The sequence below is a fragment of the Kogia breviceps genome, chromosome 15 (genome assembly GCF_026419965.1).
Source record: "Kogia breviceps isolate mKogBre1 chromosome 15, mKogBre1 haplotype 1, whole genome shotgun sequence".
Classification (NCBI taxonomy): Eukaryota; Metazoa; Chordata; class Mammalia; order Artiodactyla; family Physeteridae; genus Kogia; species Kogia breviceps.
The window spans coordinates 53,053,586-53,070,736 of record NC_081324.1 but is presented as its reverse complement, the minus strand read 5'-3'; the positions used below and the strand labels follow the sequence as shown (position 1 = coordinate 53,070,736).

At 37.0% G+C, this 17,151-nt stretch overlaps 1 protein-coding gene and 1 pseudogene across 2 annotated transcripts in view; one reads left to right on the top strand and one right to left on the bottom strand.

Moving 5' to 3' along the window:
* Positions 1–17,151, bottom strand: part of USP14 (ubiquitin specific peptidase 14) — a 46,565-nt gene that overhangs the window by 12,680 nt on the left and 16,734 nt on the right. For both annotated transcript variants that reach the window (XM_059039973.2, XM_067014950.1), the window contains 6 exons: positions 16,934–17,037; positions 7,066–7,124; positions 3,835–3,965; positions 1,679–1,759; positions 1,228–1,313; positions 213–327 (listed from right to left, as the gene is read on the bottom strand). In XM_059039973.2, coding sequence (XP_058895956.1) covers positions 213–327; positions 1,228–1,313; positions 1,679–1,759; positions 3,835–3,965; positions 7,066–7,124; positions 16,934–17,037 — 576 coding nt within the window. The remainder of the gene's footprint in view (positions 1–212; positions 328–1,227; positions 1,314–1,678; positions 1,760–3,834; positions 3,966–7,065; positions 7,125–16,933; positions 17,038–17,151) is intronic.
* Positions 15,844–16,226, top strand: LOC131742312 (prefoldin subunit 4 pseudogene; annotated as a pseudogene).

Below are 17,151 nucleotides of genomic sequence, written 5' to 3'. Positions count from 1 at the left end.
GAAACTAGAAGGCAGAGCATCACCTTTGGGGCCCTCAGGTGAAACAGTGTGAGTCAGGCGACTCAAAATTTTTGTCACCCCGTGCATATCTACAAATGACCATGAAAGCACCATGAGTACTGATGTTGGGGTTACAAATACATTTTAGCAAGTAGGTGTCTTTGCAAATACATAATCTACAAACAATGGGGATGAACTGCAATTGTCCTTACCAACTTAAGTCCTGTAAAAAGATACTTGACTTCTTGATTGATAAAACAGCTAAGCTGAAGCTGACTTTCCTTTCCTTTACTGACTTCTTCTTCTTCAGATTCTGTACATTTCATGCTTTGAAAAGTAAGATAAGGAATTTGCCAATAGGCATTCAATTTGTTACATAATGTTTTGTGTTTTTTTTTTTTTTCAGTATGCAGGCCTCTCACTGTTGTGGCCTCTCCCATTGCAGAGCACAGGCTCCGGACGCTCAGGCTCAGTGGCCATGGCTCACAGGCCCAGCCACTCCGTGGCATGTGGGATCTTCCCAGACCGGGGCACGAACCCGTGTCCCCTGCATCGGCAGGCGGATTCTCAACCACTGCGCCACCAGGGAAGCCCTGTTACATAATCTTGAATAAGTTATCCTAATGTTATTAAAATTAATAGTATCATTCATTGGTATTTAAAACATTTGTCTTCCAATAGAGATTCATTTTAATATATTTTAAAATACTCATTCACTTACCAACAATAAAGATTAAAGAATGTGTGTAAAAGGATAAACTCTCAACAAATATAAGTTGGTATTTATAGTCTTAAAATGGTCTTAATAACCCAAAGATAGATAAACAAATCTTTTTCTAAGTTTCCACCCATGATGTAGAAAATAGTACTCTCCTAAATTCATGTTTTATTAATTATATCAATCTCATGTATATAATTTAGCTGATTTATCCCATTTCATAATTAAAAATTAATTCTCTATGAGGTGAATTAATGAGGTATTCTGCTAAAGATGTTCTTAGGAAAAAATATGAATGTCCTTAAAGAGTACATTTATCTAAACTTCAAGAGCACTCCAAAGGGTGTATTTTTCCAAATTCCTAATTTCCATATTTTTTTAAGCATAAAAACCTCTGAAGAGTTTTCCTTCATATCCCACCCACCACTCCAGGCAACAACACTATTTATACCAATTCACTTCTAATAAGTTATGATTACAGTCATACTAATCTTGGCTCATAAGGATACGTAGTTTCAAATTCAACTCCGAAGAACTGATCAATTAAACTTTTCTTTTTAGAAGGTGTCACTGCTGGTGCAGGTGAAGAATCTGTCTGCAAAAGTTAAGATGAAATAAAAATTCCAACTTTACTTCACATGGGTATTAATGTACATTGGCTCCCACACAATCCAGTTTAGTAACACACATTTAAGCTTTTTAAAATGTAATCCCTTTCTGTAAAATCCTTCTACTGATCAAAAAGTATTACCAAACAATTACAGATGCTCAATCTCAACTGATTAAATTTAGCAAATAATGCATTGAATTCAAGCATCAGATGCAAGCTGTCAAGTTCCAACTAGAGATTCAGCATCTGAAGTATTCAAGTACATGTCTACCTATTAAGATGAACTAAGACTTTAGGGTGGGGGTGGGATAGAGAATTAAAGTCTATATTCACAAATATATTTCAATTACCTCTTTAACAGTATCATCCTCCATAGCTTCTAATTTCTGTTGCAATACTCGCATCATTTGTATCCAACATTCGTTAGCATCCTGTAATTTAAAAAGTGACACAGTAAGTAATCCTGGCTATTACAGTGTTTGATCTATAAAATCCTTCCAAAGTAATTACTGTTTCCTTAGAGAAGGGGAAGGAAGTTTTTTTCTTTAAAAATATTAAGCCAAATTAAATATTATATGATCTTCAAAACAATGACAAATTCCAGAATAGTTTATTCATTCATTCAAGAGATGTTTCGTGAATTCATTATTATGCTAAACACTATTCTAGGGCTTCCCTGGTGGCGCAGTGGTTGAGAATCCGCCTGCTGATGCAGGGGACATGGGTTCGTGCCCAGGTCCGGGAAGATCCCACATGCTGCGGAGCGGCTGGGCCCGTGAGCCATGGCTGCTGAGCCTGCGCGTCCGGAGCCTGTGCTCCGCAACGGGAAAGGCCACAACAGTTAGAGGCCCACATACCACAAAAAAAAAAAAAAAAAAAAACAAATAATAAACACTATTCTAGACACTAGGAATACACAGCAGTCAACAAAATAGAAAAAGTCCTAATGGGGACCATAAACAAAATATAACAAATTCAAGTAAAGAGAGGGTTATGAAGGAAGAAAAAGCAATATGGGAGCAGAAAGTGATTAGGGGATTGCCAACAAACATGTGAAAGGATGCTCAACACATTAGAGAAATGAAAATCAAAACTACAATGAGGTATCACCTCATACCAGTCAGAATGGCCATCATCAAAAAATCTGCAAACAGTAAATGCTGGAGAGGGTGTGGAGAAAAGGGAAACCTCTTGTACTGTTGGTGGGAATGTAAATTGATACAGCCACTATGGAGAACAGTATGGAGGTTCCTTAAAAAACTACAAATAGAACTACCATACGACCCAGCAATCTCACTACTGGGCATATACTCTGAGAAAACCATAATTCAAAAAGAGACATGCACCACAATGTTCATTGAAGCTCTACTTACAACAGCCAGGACATGGAAGCAACCTAAGTGTCCATCAACAGATGAATGGATAAAGAAGATGTGGCATATATATACAATGGAATATTACTCAGCCATAAAAAGAAACAAAATTGAGTTATTTGTAGTGAGGTGGATGGACCTAGAATCTGTCTTACAGAGTGAAGTTAAGTCAGAAAGAGAAAAACAAATACCAAATGCTAACACATATACATGGAATCTTAAAGAAAAAAAAAAGGTTCTGAAGAACCTAGGGGCAGGACAGCAATAAAAACAGACGTAGAGAATGGACTTGAGGACAAGGGGAGGGGGATGGGTAAGCTGGGACAAAGTGAGAGAGTGGCATGGACATATATACACCACCAAATGTAAAACAGATAGCGAGTGGGAAGCAGCCACATAGCACAGGGAGATCAACTCGGTGCTTTGTTACCACCTAGAGGGGTGGGATAGGGAGGATGGGAGGGAGATGCAAGAGGGGGGAGATATGGGGATATATGTATAGCTGATTCACTTTGTTATAAAGCAGAAACTAACACACCATTGTAAAGCAATTATACTCCAAAAAAGATGTTAAAAAAAAAAAAAAGAAAGTGATTAGGGGAAGGGAAGTGTGTTATTTCAATAGGACTGTCAAAGAAAGCCTCTCTGATGCCTTGACATTTGAGCCATGATAACTGAATGAGGTGAGGGAGCAAGCCATGCACCTGGGAGCCAAACGAACAAGAGCAAAGGCCCTACAGAAAGAGGATACTTGGAGGGTTTTTTTAAAAATAGCAAGGAAATCAGTGTATCTGGAGAGAATTGAGCAAGGGGAAGAGTGGCACATAAGCTCAGAGAGGTAGCCAGGAGCTAGACTGTTTAGGACTGAGACAGAAAGTCACTCGGAGGTACTGAACAAGGAAACCAACATAATATTTACATTTTTAAAAGGACTCTGGGGGCTGTGTAGAGAAACACCACAAAAGGAAGAAGCAAGATGATCAGTTAACAGACTACTGCACCTCACCAAGCAAGAGATAATGCTGGTGTGAACTAGAGAGGACTGTTTGTATTTCCAAATATTCTCCAGTAAGTGTAGGACGCCTAAGTTTTACACTTACAAAATGAAAACCACAGAACCTTGCCCTGATTACCTGTTGAAGATATTGTCCTTGTTCGCCCTTCTCTGCAAACTGTGGAAAAGCCATGTGCAAAAACTGCAGTAGAATAATAGGTGGAATACTAGAAGAAGTTTTATCCATGGAATCAAACAAATCTCTAAGGGCTTAAAAACAAAGCAAACACTTCCTTAGTAAAATAGTGACATATTTAATACATGCTACTGTAAATTAATTCTCAATTAATACCAAGAAATGCTTATTAATTATTTTTAAGTATACCTATTCCTTTTGCAATTGTTGGATCCCTAATAAGAAAATTATTTGTTTTTAAACCTTAACTCACTAGAAGACTTTATAATGCAATCACTAGCTATAAACAATGTCTCTCTCTCTCTCCTTGACAGGCTTTGTCTTCCCTAATAAAGCAGGGTATATTCATTTAATACAGACAACACATAACTTCTGTCTAGGAATCACACAGGCATGATGTTACAGTTCTGCCATTATCAGGACATCAGGTAAACACTTCCAACCCTCCTCCCTTTAAGCCCATACTTGGTTCCCATGTACTGAACTCCTGAGTACTGAAATCTAGAGTATGTTTAAATGAAGTATGTTGAAATCCTTAAACAAACTTCCTGACTGTACTGAACAGCTAAGAATCAAAACTAATTTGCCTTCTTCAAAATCTTTCCCCTGCTTATCCTCTCACCATCATAAATCCCATGGTCATAATAAACTCAGCCCTGCTCTTGAGTTCAGAATACTTTTTCTCTGTTGACTCCCTAGCTATCACACCTTGTCCTTACTTCATGTATAGCAAAACTCTAATCTAGCTTATCTTGCATTGTTTTGTTAACTACAATGTGAAATGTTATCATTAGTATACAGACTATTTAGCATAGCAAATACTAAAATACAACATCTCAGCACAAAATAAGTACTCAATGAAATGTTCCTGAATAAAACTACTAAACACAATGTTTAAAAAATATTTTAGGAGGCAGAGCTGAAATTATGCATCCCTACTAAGCTAATAATTTTTAAAATAAAAAAAGCCTGGGCTTCCCTGGTGGCGCAGTGGTTGAGAATCCGCCTGCCGATGCAGGAGACACGGGTTCGTGCCCTGGTCCGGGAAGATCCCACATGCCGCGGAGCAACTAAGCCCGTGAGCCATGGCCGCTGGGCCTGCGCGTCCGGAGCCTGTGCTCCGCAATGGGAGAGGCCACAACAGTGAGAGGCCCGCATACCGCAAAAAAAAAAAAAAAATAAAAAAATAAAAAAAAAAAAGCCTAAATTGTAATAACACTTTAAAGGATACACTTCTCAAAAACAAACAAAAAAAACAAGAAAAGACAGATGATTTAATTAAATATACACCATGAACAGAGCATCTCAAATATTTCATTAGTTTGAAAGAAAAAGGTCAAAAGACACACTATATGTTAAGAGACTAATGAGACATAACAACATAACTAAGTGCAATGTGTGATCCTAAACTGGTTCCTGAAGCAAAAAAGAAAAACAACTTTATAATGGGCAATACAGGGTTAATTGGCAAAATTTAATCAAGTCAGTCTTACGAGTTAACATCAGTGTTAAACTCCCAGACTTTGAAAAATAACCATCTGTGGTTATGAATGTCCTTAGTCTCAGGAAATACATACTGAAGTATTCAGGAACAAAAAACAGGATGTCTGCAACTTACTCTCAAATGGTTCAGAAAAAAAGAACATGCATTACAGAGACTGATGAACCAGATGTGACAAAAAGTAATTGGTGAATTCTTGCAACTTTTCTGTGAATTTAAATTTATTTCAAAATAAAAAACTTTAAAAATCAAGAACCAAAAAGTAAAGCGGTATTTTTCATCCCATCAATACTTCAAGCCTCCTATAAGACACTGGAGAAGCTGCTGAAATTCTGAGCAACTCTTAGATACATAAGTTACTAGATGAACTAGATATGTGATCACATTTTCCCAGTAAAAACTTCATTTCAACAAATGAATCTACTTTCAGGGAAAAAGGTTAGAGGAAAATCTCACTAATTCCAAATGATGCAAAGAAACCTACTGTTTACAGTATTACAAATTAATGATTGACCACAATGAGATACCATTTCACACCCCTAGAATGGCTATAATCAAAGACATTCAATACCTAGTGTGACTGAGGATACAAAGAAATCAGAATCCTCATACATGCTGGGAGGAATATAAGATGATGCAGCTGCTTTGGAAAACAGTCTGGCAGTTCCTCACATAGCTACCATGTGACCCAACGATTCCTCTCCTAGATATATACCCAAGAGAAATGAAAACATATGTCCACACAGACTTGTACACAAATGTTCAGCAATATTTATATTGGTCAAAAAGTGGAAACTACCCAAATGTCTTATCAATGATGAAAGGATAAATGAAATGTGATATATCCAATACAATGGAATCTTACTCAGCAATAAAAAGGAATGAAGTATTGATACATGTTTACGATGTGGCTGAACCTCAAAAACATTCGAAGTGAAAAAAGAAGCCATCAAAAAAGACCATATATTGTACAATTCCATTTATATCAACATTCTAGAATAGGCAAATCTATAGACTGACAGTAGATTACTGGTTGCACAGGGCTTGTAATGGTGACGGGAAATGGGGTGACTGCTGAATATTACAGGGTTTATTTTCTAGTGATGAAAATATTCTAGAATTGATTGTGGTGATGACTGCATAACTCTATGAGTAAACAAAAAACAGTGAATTGTATAATTTAAATGGGTGAGTAGTACGGTATGTGAATTGTCTCTCAATAAAGCTGTTACAAACCACCCCTACTCCCCCAAAAAAGGCAAGGCTGTTAAAAACCCTATGAACCCAGCCCAAGGATTTAAGAGAGTATTCATTTGTAAAACTGTCCAAAATGGGGCAATGGAGGCAGAATACACTGTCTCATGTAGTAAAGAAACAAGATACTTCTAGAATTTCTATTTCTCCTCATGCCTCATATCCAACTTTCTTACATGAATGAATACCCACTAACCCAAAGATTTTTTCAAATAGGAAAGACATCACTAGTTTATAATGTGGTTAATAAAATAAGTCCCAAGTTGTTTAATGTAAGTGTAAGTACTCTAATTTTAATGAGGTGATATTTTAAAACTACATTTTGAAAACAGAAAGACACTAAAAAAACTGTGAGTGAAAAATGACGTTTATTGAATACCATACTCCCTCTTGAAAAGTAGTATATTTAAGATACTGACCTGCAGTAATATACTGTGCTGAAGCCATTTCCCCTGAAGCTCTCAAGGCACCTGCATACCTAGGAACATTAAGACAGAATTAAATATTCACTTTATTCTGAAACTCAAATGGGAAGAAATTAGTTCAAAGGACTTATTATGAAACCCTCAACTACAAGTTTCTCTGAGTTCTTCCCACCATTTTTTCTTCTCTTCTGGTCTTGTTCCTTTAAGAATTATATGGGCAAAAAAGGACTGCTAAAAAAAAACGGAAATTAGATGCATGAAGCCTACTTTAAATTCTTTCCTCTTGTCTAACTCATCTATAACACTTTCTAAAAATTGTGTAAACAAAAACGTACACATAGTTGACTCACTTTGTTATACAGCAGAAACTAACACAACATTGTAAAGTAATTATACTCCAATAAAGATGTTTAAAAAAATAAATAAAATAAAAAGCACATATTTAATGTCCATTATTACAAAGAAAATAAAATATAATTTCAGAAATGAAGAAAAAATCATTAGATCAAAAACATTAAATCAAAATCAATAAATCTACATTCAGCACTAAATTCCTACACAACACTAAATAAGTCACTTAAATTTCAAGTCAGTTTTCTCACCTATAAAATGAAGGGTTCCTATTAAATGATTTCTAAATTCACTTTTATGATTCTCAGTTAATTTATAGCAGTACAAAGGACTGGCCACCCAAAGGAAATATTCAAACCACTGTAGTTACTTATACAATGTTTTATGACAAAGGATCAAAAATTATCATTCAGGTATTAAACACTGGGCAATGGGAGAGATCCCACAAAACTAATATAAGATCAGTGGTTACTTGGGGGAGCTGGGCAGTTGACTGGGAAAAGGTACAATAAAACTTCCTGGGATGATGAAAATGTGCTACAAATTTGATTGTAAAATGAGTTACAGAGAATTTGCATTTGTCAAAACTGATCACACCAAACACATAAGATGCATACATTTCACTAGATGTAAATTATATTCCAATTTTTTTTAAAAAAAGGGAACTTCCCTAGTGGCGCAGTGGTTAAGAATCCGCCTGCCAATTCAGGGGACATGGGTTCGATCCCTGGTCCAGGAAGATCCCACATGCCACAGAGCAACTAAGCCCATGTGCCACAACTACTGAGCCTGTGTGCTGCAACTACTGAGCCCGTGTGCCTAGAGCCCGTGCTCTGCAACAAAACAAGCCACTGCAATGAGAAGCCCACGCACTGCAATGAGAAGCCCACGCACTGCAATGAGAAGCCCACACACTGCAATGAAGAGTGGCCCCCGCTCACCACTAGAGAAAGCCTGCGCAACAACGAAGACCCAATGCAACCAAGAAAAAAAAACTCTGTGCTTATGTAAGTGAATGAAAGAGGTCACAGAAAATATTATGTTAAGTTATATTCAATGGAAGAATTTTCTTTCTTTTTTTCACTTGTTTAGATCTTTTGGAAACTCTTGCAACTAAAAAATTCTTAATTTTTCAATATACAATAATGCATGTTATCTAAATTATATATGTTCATTTAAAACATAAAAATCATAACAGTTTCCCTGTCAGACAGTTTAGCAACTTTTTAAAGGGCACTTCTGAAGTTAAAACTAAGTACTCAAAGTAGATGCATCCCATAACATCACTGAAGTATGTAATTACATAACTGCCGCTGTTATGAATTTACATCTAGTTACAGGGTAACAAGAGTATGTAACTATTTCTACATTAAGGACAAAAAATGCATTAATGAATTATCAATCTTTTTTTTAATTATCTGAGAACAGAAAAATCACAGCTAATTTAATACCATCCCCCTAAAACTCTCAATATTATACCAAGAAAACTTACAATTCCTAATTAAGATAAAACCATACAATAAGCCAAACATTCATAATGAACTTTACAAAGAAAAAACTGTTAGAAAAGAGGAGGAATTGACAGGAGTACTGAGAGTACTGAGATAAAAATACTGGGAGGTTTTTCAGACAAAAGAACCAATAGAGTACCTTTCCTAATCTCTGCAAATAAATAAAAATTAAATAATGATATAGAAAATCTGAATGTAATTAATAAACTTAATGCCTATTATACTTTATCACCTACAAAAAGAGGATGTCTTGACTTTTCTATCATCTGTGAAATATTCACAACATTCAGTCATAGATCAGATCAACCCAAACATTCACTGACAGAAAAATGAATAATTATTTGGTAGTATATACATACAATGGTGTACGCTACAGCAGGGGTCCCCAACCCCCAGGACACTAAATGGTACTAGTATGTAGCCTCTTAGGTACCCAGCCACACAGCAGGAGGTAAACAGCAGGTGTGGGAGAGAGGCTTAATCTGTACTTACAGCTGCTCCCCATGGCTTGCGTCAGTGCCTAAGCTCCGCCTCCTGTCAGATCATCGGCCTCATTAGATTCTCATAGGAGTGCAAACTCTACTGTGAACTGTGCATGTGAGGGATCTAAGGTGTGGCTCCTTATGAGAATTTAATGCCTGATGATCTGAGGTGGAGCTGAGGCAACGATGCTAACGCTGGGGAGCGGCTGCTAATAGATTATCATTAGCAGACAGATCTAACTGCACAGAGACCATAATAAATCATTTGCTTGCAGGCTCATATGAAAACCCTATCAGTGAGTGGCAAGTGACAATTAAGCTTCATCTTATGAAGTAGAGTGGACATAGGCAACACACTTCAGGTGTCACTGTCTCCCATTACCCCCAGGTGGGACCATCTAGCTGTAGGAAAACAAGCTCAGGGCTCCCACTGATTCTGCATAGTGAGTTGTATAATTATTTCATTATATATTACAATGTAATAATAATAGAAATAAAGTGCACAATAAATGTAATGCTCTGAATCATCCCAAAACCATCCCCCCACACACACACCAGTCCATGAAAACACTGTCTTCCATGAAGCCAGTCCCCATTGCCAAAACGCTGGGGACCGCTGCCCTACAGCATGAACATGAATGAACACACACAAAACATGGAAAAGCCAAATATAATGAGCCTGACTCAAATGAACATAATCTGTACATTTCTGTTCATGAAGAGTTCCAAATTACTCAAAATTAGAAGTCACGTGAGTATAACAACTTTGCAAAGAAGGGTGGGGGCAGTGGATAGGAAGGGATCAGTGAGGGGATTTTTGGAGTGCTAACAGAGTTCTGTTAATCCCCATCGGTTACAGGGATGTATTCACTCTGGGATAACTCATTTGTATATGTTTCTATATAATTCAATAATTAAAAACAAACTTTGGTTTTGCACAGCAAAGGAAACCATAAACAAAACGAAAAGACAACAGGAGGAAATATTTGCAAATGATGCAACAGACAAGGGCTTAATTTCTAAAATATATGAACAGCTCATACAGCTCAACAACGAAAAAACAAACAAGCCAATCCAAAAATGGGCAGGGACTTCCCTGGTGGTCCAGTGGGTAAGACTGCACACTCCCAATGCACGGGGCCTGGGTTCGATCCCTGATCGGGGAACTAGATCTCACATGCATGCCGCAACTTAATAGTCCACGTGCTGCAACTAAGAAGCCCGTGTGCTGCAACTAAGGAGCCCACATGCCGCAACAAAGATCCTGCATGCTGCAACTAAGACCCGATGCAGCCAAAAATAAATAGTATAAATAAATAATAATAATAAATTTTTTAAAAATAATAATACCTTAAAAAAAAAGTCTACAAATAACAAATGCTAGAGAGGGTATGGAGAAAAGGGAACTCTCCTTACACAGCTGGTAGGAATGTAAGCTGGTGCAGCCACTGTGGAAAACAGTACGGATATTCCTCAGAAAACTAAAAATAGAATTACCATATGATCCAGCAATTCTACTCCTGGACATATATCTGGACAAAACTATAATTCATAAAGATACATGCACCCCTATGTTCATAGCAGCACTGTTCACAATAGCCAAGACATGGAAACCACCTAAATGTTCATTGACAAGCTGAATGGATAAAGAAGATGTGGTACATACAACGGAACACTACTCAGTCATAAAAAAGAAAAATAATGCCATTTGCAGCAACATGAATGCAACTAGAGATTATCACACTAAGTGAGGTAAGTCAGAAACAGAAAGCCAAATACCATATGATATCACTTATATGTGGAATCTAAAATATGACACAAATGAACCTATCCCAGAAACAGAATCACAGACATAGAGAACAGACTGGTGGTTGCCAAGGGGGCGGGGCCTGGGGGAAGGAGGAAGTGGGAGGTTGTGGTTATCAGATGTAAGCTTTTATACACAGAAAAGATAAAACAACGTCCTACTGTATAACACACAGAACTATATTTAATATCCTGTGATAAACCATAACAGAAAAGAATATTAAAAAAAGAATATAGGGCTTCCTTGGTGGCACAGTGGTTGAGAGTCCGCCTGATGATGCCGGGGACATGGGTTTGTGCCCCAGTCCGGGAGGATCCCACATGCTGCAGAGCAGCTGGGTCCATGAGCCATGGCTGCTGAGCCTGCACGTCCGGGGCCTGTGCTCCGCAATGGGAGAGGCCACAACAGTGAGAGGCCCGCGTACCACAAAAAAAAAAAAAAAAAAAAACCACCACAGAATATATATATGTATAACCAAATCCCTTTGCTGGACAGCAATAATTAACACAACATTGTAAATCAACTATACTTCAATAAAAAAAGCAAAAAACAAAAAACTTTGGGGCAAAAGGAAAAGATAAGAATTTATAACTTATTTTTTAAATATTTATATATTTATTTTGACTGCGCTGGGTGTTAGTTGTGGTGTACGTGATCTTAGTTGTGACATGCGGGCTGCTTAGTTGCAGCAAGTGGGCTACTTAATTGCAGCATGCAAACTCTTACTTGCGGCATGCATGTGGGATCTAGTTCCCCAACCAGGGATCGAACCTGGGCCCCCTGCATTGGGAGCACAGAGTCTTACCCACTGGACCACCAGGGAAGTCCCTTTTATAACATTTTTTAAAAACATCTGAGCGATCTCATCTAATGAATAGAAAACAAGCAAAACCTCAGAATTAAATACTTTCATTCCTACACGAGAATAAATTAATGATCCAAGCATGCAACTTAAAAAATAATAAAACAAGCCTAAGGAAAACAGAAATAAAACATTAATACAAACAAAAGTAGAACGAATCAGACAACTGAAAGAACTGAGTGAATAAATCTAATAGCTGATTCTGTGAAAAATACACAAACCTCTGGCAAGATAATCAAAAGAGAAAAAAATAACTAATACGAAATAAAAATGGAGAAAAAAATACAGATCCCCAAACAGAGTAACTCACATGCTAAAATAGTTTAAAGACACAGGGACAAATTCGTAGGAAAAAATAAATTACCAAAACTGACTCAAAAAGACACAGAAAATGGACATTTAAAATGCCCCAAAAAGGGCTTCCCTGGTGGCGCAGTGGTTGAGAATCCACCTGCCAATGCAAGGGACGTGGGTTCGTGCCCTGGTCCAGGATCCCACATGCCGCAGAGTAACTAAGCCCATACGCCACAACTACTGACCCTGCGCTGTACAGCCTGCAGGCCACAGCTCCTGAGCCCATGTGCTGCAACTACTGAAGCCCGCACGCCTATAGCTCATGCTCTGCAGCAAGAGAAGCCACCACAATAAGAAGCCCGCGCACCGCAACAAAGAGTAGCTCCCACTCGCCGCAACTAGAGAAAAGCCCATGCACAGCAATGAAGACCCAACACAGCCAAAAATAAATAAATAAAATTTATAAAAATAAATAAATAAAATGCCCCCAAAAAAGTTGGGTCCAGCCAATTTTATTGGTAAGTTCTATCAAGAATAGATCATTCCTCTACAAATTTGAAAATGAAAGTAAAATAGCAGTCTAGTAATTGCTAATGAAAAGACTATTTTGTACTTATTAAGAGTTGGCTTGCCAGTCTCCAATAAGACAAAAATATTATCATGTGATACTGTCTTTTACAAGTAACTTATAGAATTTTCAAGGGTAATTTTTATTATGTACACTTTTCACTTTAGGTTCTAAATTTAGAACTTCCACATTAAGATGAGGTTCCACTGCTGGGCAGCATCAAGCAAACCAGATTTTAACCGCAGGTATATTTCTTGGTCCTCACTGCCTCTCTTCAGCTAATCCAGTCTGTTTCTCTTGAATGCGTTTTCTTTCTACTCTTCATTGTTATACATCCCACTCTCCAGAACCTGCCATACATTTAAGGATGAACTTCAGCATCTCCAGCAGTAAAGCATCTTTCATGGAATTGTCCTCTTTTCTTTCATTCCTATTTTATCAGTTAGTGTCATTTTCCCAAAGACATACAACCCCATCCACATCATTCTGTATTGATTAAGTTAGTTAAGTACAGGGGCTTCCACCCTCTTGCAACAACTTAGAATTCAAAATAGTTTATTTGGTTTCAAGAAAATGGAAGCAACAAGATGAAATCTCCCTGCTTATATAAAACTCAGAGAAGTTAACTCCAAAACATGAAAGACAGCTCTCCTTCAAGTACAGGCTATAATAAAGAATCCCAGAAGAAAAAAGTAAAGAGGAAGTCTTGGAAATAAGGCAAATCTGTACCAACTGCCACCCTCTATGACAGGGAGCTACCCCAGCAAGCTACTCATTCAGATAATTTGCACTTGGGACACAAGAGAATACACTGCATAAGATAAGTACACCATCTTCAAAGAAATGAAGATCAGGGCTTCCCTGGTGGCACAGTGGTTGAGAGTCCACCTGCCAATGCAGGGGACAGGGTTTGTGCCCTGGTCTGGGAAGATCCCACATGCTGCAGAGCAGCTGGGCCCGTGAGCCATGGCTGCTGGGCCCGCGCATCTGGAGCCTGTGCTCCGCAACAGGAGAGGCCACATAGTGCAAAAAAAAAAAAAAAAAGAAGATCAATCCATATATCTAAAGAGAACAAAGTTAAAGGACCAAACAGGAAAAAAAAAAAAACCTTTAAATAAGAATACTTTGGAGCCTCAGAGAAATAAAAGCAGGAATCATATCCAAAACTTAAGGGAGATTTTATTAAAAAGAACAGAAGGTTGTGATAAATGAGCAGTTGTGAAACAAAGCTAACGTACAAATCAGTGAAATGTAAAACAGAACTGAGGCATTCTCCCAGAACACAGCACATAAAAATTAAAGTGCAGAGAAAAAAAAAGACATTAGTAACAGATCCAAAAACTCCAATATTTAGAATATAAGAGGAAGGTAAAACAGAAGAAAAGCAATATCTGAAGAAATAATGGCTAAGAATGTCCCAGAGTTTAGGACAAGAGTCCTCAGACTGAGAGCACCCACTGAGGGCTAAATGAGATAAATAAAAGAAAACCCACACTTAGGACTGTTGGAAAACGTTGAAAACAAAAATAAAGAGAAAACCCTAAAAGTTACTGACAGAAAAGATTAAGAATAGAGATTGATATTAGACCTCTCATCAGTAACCATGGGTATACTAAAACAGTGGAGAAATAACTATGAATCTCTGAGGAAAAATAACTGACTTTAACATTTCCCAGCAAAGCTGTTCTGAAACAGTTCCCGTTTACTTGGTAGTCTTCCTCCATTAGACCGTCGGTACCTTGAAGACAGGTGCTCTGTCTTGTGCACTGGCAGTATATTAGTGGCAATCTAGGCAACTTCATGTAAATACCTGACAAGTGTTCACTTCAGAGAAATTCAGAAAACCTACAGTTACTCTCAGGTTTCTGCATGTCCCTTCTCTCTCCTCTCTACTGCTCAATTTTATCAAAGCATTTAATCAGCCAGTAAGGGGAGAAAAAAATACGCAGCATTCATAAAGCTGTCTAAGAATCCAAACTGCAGTTCAGAATTCCACCACATATTAATAACTGGCAATGTATGAATCAAAATAGATGTAATAAATTTAGTCAGAATTAAATTACATACTTTTAAAAGTTACACATTTATACTCACTGAAGAGAAGGGACCCTCATTTTATAGACTATTTGATATGTTCTCAAAACATGGATAACGGTTTACTCTGTTTACTTTTGTAAATACAACAGTATAAAAACAAAGTTCTATTTTTTTTAAAAAGCATTACTCACTGGTATAAGGATAAACATACAACATATGTGTTTCTAGACTAGAATTGAGAATCCAATCTTACTTATTATTACATACATTATGGTCAATTAATTTTCAAAAAAGGTGCTAAGACAATTCAACAGGAAAGACTAGTCTTCTCAATAAATGGTACTGAAAGAATTAGACATCCGCATGCAAAAGAATGGGGAAAACTACCGCTCACCATACAAAAAAATTACCTAAAAATGGATCACAGACCTAAATGTAAGAGCTAAAACTATATAACTCCTAAGAAAATTTTATGACCTAGAAATTAGGCAATGGTTTTTTTACATATGACACCAAAAAAAAAAGAAAAAAAAATTCAACTACATCAAAATTTAAAATTTCTGTGCTACAAGAATGAAAAGACAACTCACAAAATGGAAGAAAATATTCGCAAATTACCTGAAAAAGGACTTATACCCAGAATATACGAAGAACACTTACAGCGGAATAATAAAAAGACAAACCTTTAAAGCATAGGAAAAGGATGTGCTGATGAGACATTTCTACAAAGATATACAAATGGCCAATAAGCACATGAAAAGATGCTCAACATCATTAGTCACTAGGTAAATACAAATGAGAGTCACAATGAGATACCATTTCACCCTTAGGATAGCTATAATCAAAGACAGAGTCCCAAGATGGCAGCCACCATGAAGATGACTGCATAGATGTCAATGTTACATCTGAAGATCAACAAAAGATAAATTTGCACAGAATACAAGTAGAATCACAGTTAAAGGAAGAAACAGAATTTTAAAAGAAACAGCTCTGAAATTTAGGAGATGCTTGTGAGGATATCACACTTGCAGATGACAACTGCTTAATGATATCTCATCAGATTAGTGATGTTTTCATTAGCCATTCTCAAGAAATGTCAGAAGAAGCAAAGAAAAATTTCCAAAAAGAAACTGATACCTTAGAATCCAGAGTAGAATCAATTCAGCAGGTGTTAGCAGATTTGAAAGTTCAGTTATATGCAGAATTGGAGAACAACATAAACCTTGAAGCAGGAGAAAGCTAAACATTTTGCAATACTTTTAAAATGTTGCTCAACACAGGTTACCATGTGACCGAGCAATCCACTCATAATCAAGAGAAACGAAAACTCATCTGCACAAAAACTTGTGCTTGAGTGTTCATAGCGGCATTATTCATAATAGCTAAAATGTGGAAACAATCCAAATGTCCAACAACTGATGAATGGATAAACAAAACATAGTATATCCATACAATGGAATATTATTCATCCATAAAAAGGAATGAAGTATTGAATCATGCTACAACATGGATGAACCTAGAAAACATTATACTAAGTAAAAGAAGCCAGTCAACAAAACCACATACTGTATGATCCCATTAATATGAAATGTCCAGAAGAGGCAAATCTGTAAGACAAAAAGTAAATTAATGGTTGCCTAGGGCTGGAGGTGGGAAAGGTATAAGGAGTGACTGCTAATGAGTATGAGGTTTCTTCTGGGGGGGCAAGGGAATATTGTGATATTAGATCATGGTGATGGTTGCACAACCTCGTGAATATAATAAAGACCATCTAATTGAACACGTTAAAAGGGTGAATTGTATGATAAATGGATATCACGATAAAGCTGCTAAAAATATATATATATATGCACACACACACACACACATACACACATACGCAAAACAACACTATTCATCCAAACCTCCTTTACCCAAAAAAGACATAAAACAATCTCTCTTCTGTCTTACCTTTTAAGGGCATCTTTGAGTTCAGGTACAGAACGAATACACTGGACTGTAGCATTCATGTAACAGGTGTTACCAAGGTTTGTCAATCCACATGGTAATTCCATCTGATAAGGAAAAGGATTATATAATTTTTATAAGATGACACAGCATATATAAATCACTAAACACACTGAAGCAAATACAATTTACCAACCCATACCAATTTATTCCACCTTTAA